General features: G+C 33.1%; 1 protein-coding gene across 1 annotated transcript; it reads right to left on the reverse strand.

The window, feature by feature from the left end:
- Positions 1-1,056: 1,056 nt before the first annotated feature.
- LOC141672521 (uncharacterized) lies at positions 1,057-6,022 on the reverse strand. Its single transcript, XM_074479137.1, has 2 exons — positions 2,602-6,022; positions 1,057-2,152 (listed from the first exon to the last, which is right to left on the reverse strand). Exons 1-2 carry the CDS (start codon positions 5,909-5,911, stop codon positions 1,755-1,757), a joined length of 3,708 nt encoding a protein of 1,235 aa, XP_074335238.1. The 5' UTR covers positions 5,912-6,022; the 3' UTR covers positions 1,057-1,754.
- Positions 6,023-8,433: the final 2,411 nt, after the last annotated feature.

The raw sequence follows: 8,433 nt of genomic DNA on the forward strand, positions 1-8,433 counted from the left end.
TAGATATTAACATCCGTACGGTTGGATCATCTATAAATATTTTAAAAAAAATCAAAACATTAATACGAGACTAAACACTAGTTACAAGTACATGTCAAAATACCGGTTAGATGTTAAAATAACAAATCAAATACATTTACTTTTTCTAAAATTTTTGTCATGTCACTAAAATATATGGATCTTAATATTTATACGGTTGGATCATTCATAAATATTTTTTTAAAAATTGAAACATTAATACGAGACTAAACACTAGTTACAAGTAGTGTTCAAACAATTGGTTGATTGTCAAAATAACAAACAAAATAAATTTATTTTTTTCTAAAATTTTTATCATGTCACTAAAATATATAGATATTAACATCCGTACAGTTGGATCATTCATAAATATTTTTTAAAAAATTAAAATATTAATAAGAGACTAAACACTAGTTACAAGTAGTGTTCAAACAATTGGTTGATTGTCAAAATAACAAATAAAATAAATTTATTTTTTTCTAAAATTTTTATCATGTCACTAAAATATATAGATATTAACATCCGTACGGTTGGATCATTCATAAATAATTTTTTAAAAATTGAAACATTAATATGAGATTAAACACTAGTTACAAGTAGTGTTCAAACAATTGGTTGATTGTCAAAATAACAAACAAAATAAATTTATTTTTTTCTAAATTTTTTATCATAACACTAAAATATATAGATATTAACATCCGTATGGTTAGATCATTCATAAATATTTTTTAAAAAATTGAAATATTAATATGAGACTAAACACTAGTTAAAAGTAGTGTTCAAACAATTGGTTGATTGTCAAAATAACAAACAAAATAAATTTATTTTTTTCTAAAATTTTTATCATGTCACTAAAATATATAGATATTAACATCCGTACAGTTGGATCATTCATAAATATTTAAAAAATCGAAACACCAATCAGGAAATAAATACTAGTTACAAGTAGTAGTTAAATCACTTGTTAATTATTAAAATATCAAATTAATTTTTTTTAATATCTGAATTTTTTCAAAATATAGTTTGACATTCGTATAATTCAATAAATTAAAAATATTCATAAAAAATCTGAATAAAATTCATAATAATTAAATATATAAAAAATATTTTTTTTAAATTTTTTTTGAACCAAGCCTAACATGATCCGCTCGAGCTCGTTTTCTTAACGAACACATTTTTGTGTCGAGCTCAAACCCTTAACGAACCGAGCCGAATTGAGCCCTTAACGAGCCGAGCTCGAGCTTGGTTCGCGAACAGCTCTGAGGACAATAGTTGCGACTTGGACTCTCTTTGATAAAAAGTTTACTGCTCTATGGGATGACTGTGATAATAGCTGTGGCGAAGCTTACCTTCCAGAAATCTTTAACAACGCAGAGCTTCAGCTGCTTGTGAAACGGAAATACATGAAAGATATAATTCCATGACGCTCTTGGATTTGCTGCGGCCAAAATGATAAGGTCAGATGGTCTTTCTTATTGACATTTGAAACTCCTTTTAAGTTTCTTACTAGTGAGTTTTGATTCTGTTTATCTGGACCAATGGTTGCAAATAAAGAAACTTCCACTGCAGTTTGATGCATTCATAGTTTGATCCCTTCTTGTTAAGATTATATCTCTAGACAGTAACCACTTCTGTGCTTAAAGATATTAATTTACGCAACTGTAAAATTAAAACTCACAAAGCCCTGACATTGGATGGTTGTGCATTGATGTCTAACTAGGATGCAGTCCATTCATTTAAGAGGAAGCATTGCTGGTTTGACTGGTTTTTGATCTGTCTTCTTTCACGATCCCATTCTGTGGTGCCATATTTCTAATCTTCGAAAGTGAAGACAGCACCTCATCCATGTCAGGACGACCCTCTGGCTCTTGGCATGTGCATGATAAGGCTAATGCAAAGATTTTTTCCAGTTGCTCTTTCATGGAGATATTTGGAACTAACTGAGGGTCTACTAGACTAAGTAATCTGTTGGATCCATCTGCAAAAGCTTTCTTAACTAGGTCTGGCAATGTGATTGGCTGTCCATTCTCTTGAGAAAGTCTGGTGGGACGTTGTCTTGTAAGGAATTCCATAACCATCACGCCAAAGCTAAATACGTCTACTTTTGTTGTGACTTTCCTCATAAATGCGTACTCTGATACAAAAAACATAAAAGCGCTTCAATTAGAAGATACTCACTGCTGAAAGTAGCACCTACGACTCGCTGATAGGGAAAAAAGAGAGGTGCAATATTTCTATTCTGTTCCTTTATATTTATATCATTGTTTTATGTGAAATGTTTATTATTTGTGTGTGTATGTGATCTTGATCTCAATTTTGCCTAAGCTTCTTACTATCCATTAAACCACAGTTACATAGTAATGTTTTTGTAAGGATTTGAGGTATCTGTTGCAAGCATGCTCCAAAATTAATTGTCATTCGGTTATGTTGAGTTCAACAGGTCAAGTGGAACTACCTCATTTAGGATACAGACATTTTGGATGTAAATTATGTATTTTAGGAAAGTGAAGAAGAGAGCGAAATGAAGGATTAATGTGGAAACAAGAAAGTTTGAATGATAGCAATATATCAAAGGGAAAGTACCTGGTGCCAAGTAACCAATGGTTCCTTCGAAGGCTGATGCTGAGGAAGAGCTGCTACTGTCTAATTCAATATTTAAAATTCTGGCTGTCCCAAAATCACTTACACGGACATCCCACTCTCCATTAAAAAGAACGTTGGATGGCTTCAAATCACAGTGGACTATGGGAAAATCATAACCTGAATGCAAGTAAGCCAGACCCCTTGCTATTGAGACTAAAACATCAATCCTCTCAGACAGGGTCCATCGTGCTTGATCCACCCCTGAATCATGTATAATTGTCTCCAAGCTTCCATTTTCCATGAATTCTAACACTATTGCCTTCAGCCTCGAACTCTCCCATGCATAACCAATTAGCTTCACCAGATTTCTGTGTTTTAGTTTCCCAAGTGTCTTGAGTTCTCTGTTGAAGCTCTTTTCAGTTGTCGCAGCAAACTGATGCACCTTCAAATTCTTTACAGCTATAAGCTGTCCATTTGCCAATGTACCCTTGTACACAGTGCTCAGACTACTTGATCCCAATATGTTATTCTCATTAAACTGATTTGTAGCATCTTCCAGTTCTTTTGGATGAAACCTCTTCAGGATTGATTTTGAAGTGTAATTTGGTGCCGCAACTTCCGGCTCTTTCTTTTGATATTTTCTCATGCATCTACGAAACAGTGGAATTGCTAATAGTATGAGCATGATTACACCAAAAGATCCTACTGAAGCAAGAATTATCACAGCCTTTCTGGATACACCGCCTTTTGATTTCTTCTGGTTAGTGCATGTGTTGTAAAATTTGCCCCCACAAAGGGATGGATTTCCTTGCAAACTGGTTAAACTTATGTTTTTGAAGGGACCAGTCTCTGGAACACGTCCTTCAAGTTGATTGAAAGAAAGGTTGGGATTTTTCAAGGTAGATATGCTGGAAAAATTGTCAGGTATGGTACCTGTGAACTTATTCTGAGAAAGATCAAGTGAGCTAAGATTCCTTAAACTTGCCAAGCTTTTGGGCAGTGGTCCATCTAACTGGTTGCTTGAAAGATTCAGGTCTGTAAGCACAGTGAGCTGAGTAAAAGTGTCTGTTGGAATTTGACCAGATAGTTTATTATTTGACAGATCAAGTGAGAGCAAATTTCTGCAGCCTTTAAGTGCAGAAATACTTCCTGAGATATTGGTATTCGAGATGTCAATGGCTTGTAGAGCTTGTAGCATTCCCATCTCAGCTGGAAGTCTTCCAGAAAATGAATTGTGTGAAAGGTTGAGATATGTTGACATAGTTCTCATGCTTGAAATCACTATTCCTGGAATGGATCCTGTGAGATTGTTACGTGAGAGATCCAAGGTCATCATCCTGTTGAGTCTTGCCATGCTTTTAGGGATTGCCCCAGAAAGCTTGTTTTCACTGACATCCAAGTACGACAGTTGCTCGAGCTTTGAAAGAGCATCTGGGATGGGTCCCGTGAACTTGTTATTGTTCAATGATAGCACATATAGGTTTCTGAGCTCAAAAATGCTCTCTGGAAGTAAACCTTCCAGAAGATTGTTTCTCAGTGCAAGGCCTTGGAGGAGAGTGAGCTTTGACAGTTCAGGAGGGACTAGGCCTGAGAATTTGTTTGTATGGAGGGATAGTGTTAGCAGTTGACTAAGATTCCCAATTTCTTTAGGAATCCTTCCCCGAAATGAATTTTCACTAAGAATCAGATTTTTGAGATTTTTGAGGCCTCCACTGCTTGGTTTCAGCAATCCAGTGAAATTATTTTCGCTTAAAACTAGCATACTCAGACCTTTGCACTTAAAGAGGTCATCAGGAATGTCTCCAGACATCCGAGAACCTTCAAAACTCAGAAAGGTGAGGTTTGTCAACTTTCCAAAGCCATGGGGAATTGTCCCAGTCAGATGATTGGTAGCCAAACTTATTTGAAGAAGTTGTGTGCAGTTGGTGATACTGGGTGGGAAGATACCTTCAAGAAGATTATCATTTAAGACTAAGTTCTTTAACCTGTGTAGTGCCCCAATGTTTGATGGTATTGATCCCGTGAGGAGATTGAAGCTCATGGACACATAAGTTAGATTCGTCAAATTTGTTACTGATGAAGGGATCTCCCCAGTGAACCTATTGTTATGTAACATCAGTTTTTCCAGTGATAACAAAGAATCAATCTTTGAAGGTATACCTCCAACTAAATCATTATTTGAAAGCTCTAGATTGATTAATGATTTTAGCCGGAGAAGTGAGGGCGGAAATGTAGAATTCAATTTATTATCATATAGTAGTAACTCTTGTAAACTTGTCAAGTTTCCAAGGTCGGAAGGAATGGCTCCATTGAATTGATTGGTATATAAGGTCAACAATTCGAGTTTGGTACACTGGCCTAATGGTTTTGGAATTCCTCCAGTGAGAGAATTGGTGAATAAATGAAGTGTTTGCAAGTTGGATAAATTTCCAACTTCCGGGGGAATCGGACCAGATAACTTGTTCTCGCTCAGATCAAGAGTTTGAATAGCTCTAAGGTTTCCAATGGAAGCAGGTATTGAACCTGTTAAACTGTTGTGGTGCACTACAAAATCTTCTATATGAATTAATTTACCAATGTTAAATGGAATCTCACCAGTTAATTTGTTCTCAGCCAGGTCAAGAGTTAGAATATTTCTAAGACTACCAATCGAAGCAGGTATTGAACCTTTCAAACTGTTATCATGAGCTAGAAAAATCTGTAGATTAACCAATTTACCAATGTTAAATGGGATTTCACCAGTGAGATTGTTGTAGATGAAGGCTATTTCTAACAGTGCTGTGCAGTTGGTTAGGCTTTCTGGAATACTTCCACTAAATGAATTGTTTCCAAAATCTGCGTACTGTAGATTTTTGAGGTTTCCTAGCTCTGGTGGTATTGAATCCGAAAGTGAATTTCGATATAACATAAGATCAGTAAGCTTAGAGCAAGAACACAGTTGTGGAGGAATGTGACCAGTAAATGAATTTAAAGTAAGATCAAGAACCTGGAGATTAGAGAGGTTCCCTAGGAACGGAGTGATTGAGCCCTGAAGCTGCATTTCAATCAGGGTAATGGAGACAACACGTTTCGATAAAGGATCACACTTGATTCCAGTCCAGTTGCAATGATGGCTAGAGTCATTCCAATCCTGAAGAGCACCAAGTGGGTCGTTTATAACTGAATTCTTAAATGCTTTCAGTGCTTCAGTTTCGACCTCCAAGCTCGGTTCTGCAGTAAAAACAGAACCAACCAGTACTGAAAAGAAAAGAAGTTCTATAAAGCTAGCAATTTGTAAGAGTGTAACCATTGCTTTTACTTGCAATAACATAAGTTGGTAAAGAGCAATTGAGCATGCATATATAATGTTTTAGACAATAGATGCATTTTCAATTCACACACTGTATCTTCAAGAAATGATTACATGGTATCATCCAGTGTGAAATGATAACGACTACAGGGACCATGTATTATTCGCAACTTGATTTAAAATAGATAGTTAGTGGCACAATATTGGCGGGACTCGACCATGATTCTGAAACAACCGGAACTAAATTCAAATTTCACCGCTATGATCAGGTTTAAAAAAAATTAATAATTCTAAACTAAGAATCGGTACTTGAACAATAAATCCATACTAAAATTTTCCGCTTAGCCAGATATGAATATCTTAATTGGGCCCCCAAATGATTTTGTATCACCCTACATTGTGCACTAAACGCGTTATCAGACGACTCACAGTCACAGTGCATGTCAAAATATAACATGCAAGTAGCAAAGTTATCAGCTGAAATAGCTGCGGTCGACTACTCTGACAGACTTACGCGTTATCAGCCACATGTCCTGTTCCAAAGGAAAAGAGACGCCTTATGTGACTACAGTCAGTTTATACACTAGGGAAAGGAGGACTGAAGAATCCAACAAAATCATTAGCAAAAGTTACTTGCATTTGTTGTTAGCAGAAAGATAGATGAACCGGATTTGATCATCGTCGCAGATACTAAAAAGAGCAAGTTGGCCCGCTTCCCAAAATCCTCAACTGTGAAGGCAATTTACTTAATATAACTTCAATTATGAAAGTTTTATTAGCATTTTTTTTTAATGAGGCACTTTATTAAATATACATATTTATAGCTTCAAATTTAATGAAAAAACGCTAATTTTTGATTTTATGAGGTACATGTCCTTCCTTCCTGTCCCCTGTATGAATGGCCCTTGAACATACTTTACTCATTTTGATGATGTTCATTGATGTCTTTCATGTCATACTAAATTTCTAATTGTAATTGTTTCTTTGCTAATTGAATCTTAAGGGCATTAATAACTTTTATTAATAGTGATATTTTGGTTTCATTCCTTTTTATTTTCATTAACTTTTTGTTTCATTCCTTTTTTGTATCTCATTGTAATTCTAAATGTATTATTTTTATTTTTCTGATTCCGTCTTATAATTATATATATATATATATATTATTTTAGCTATTTTTATTCTTATATATCACATATTTATATTACTTTTATATAAATGGAATAATATATAGATATAAACATATATACATCTCTTCTCCTATATTGCGAGGTACATGTCATTTTTTAGAGTTTTTTAATACGCACTTATAATGTTCTTAATTGTTTTATTATTTGTAAATGTTGTAATATGTCTAACGTATATTAAATACAAGTTGATTGATTATGAATGTGTATTATTTTCATACAAGACAATATCAAATTACACAACGTTTCTAATATAACTTATTAAGCAAAATATATATGGTGTATAATTTGTATTTAATGAATATAAACGGGATAATCAGTGTACGTTTAAAATGAAACAATTAAACTTAATATGTAGACTGTTAGTATGTTTACAAAGAAAAGACTAATAGAATTGGCCAAAAATATTGAATTTTATTTAAATAAACTGTATGTATGAGTCTATATTATTACTGAGTTCAAAACTATACAATAAACTTACTCAATTTAAAAAAATAAAAAATGCATAATTGAAGTCAGAATGACTTGGAATAATAATATACAATGATGTAAAATTTACATTAGTGTTAATATAAAAGTTGTTTTTAATGAAAAAATGTTAGTTTTTTCAAATTCAACATATGTATGTATGGAAAAACGTTAATTTTTTACACTACCGTTAACAAAGTAAGATTAAGTTATATGTGTGTGTACATGTAAATTATCGTATGTTACATTTCTTAGCAAATTACGATAATTTCAATTATTTATATGCTAAATATCTTATTTATGTACATGTATAATCATTATTAACATCTAGTGAGGCGAGTGATTACTTAAATAACATGCATTTGTAATTATTCAAAAATTAAAATTATGTAATAAATAAATTGCAATATTTTATATATGGTATTCACATTATCACTGACAAACAATCCATATCTATTTTTTACGCAACCGAGTATCAATCGAGTATCAATCATGGTTTTGTAATTGTTAAAATTTTATAAATAAATGATAATTGATAAAAAGTATTCTAAAACAAAACTTATTTTATTATCTGATGCCATACATATAAAAATATATTATAACCCTCTTTATATACAACAAATAGGTAACCCTAATCATTTATCTAAAATTCAAAAACTACGTTTTCTAATAAATATTTAAAACTCTATTTCTAACAACATAATTAAAAAAAATCCAAAAAAACAATTCAAATACTTTTGAATTATTATTTCCAACACACTCTCTTAATTCAAAACTTTGCTTGGCCATACTTGTCATCACCACCACCATTGTTGTTGAGTAAGGAGCACTTGTCTCTCTAATTTGATGTACTTCTCATCACCATTGGAGCACTTCTCTTCACTTTTCTTC

The sequence above is a fragment of the Apium graveolens genome, chromosome 7 (genome assembly GCF_009905375.1).
Source record: "Apium graveolens cultivar Ventura chromosome 7, ASM990537v1, whole genome shotgun sequence".
In the NCBI taxonomy this organism is placed as follows: Eukaryota; Viridiplantae; Streptophyta; class Magnoliopsida; order Apiales; family Apiaceae; genus Apium; species Apium graveolens.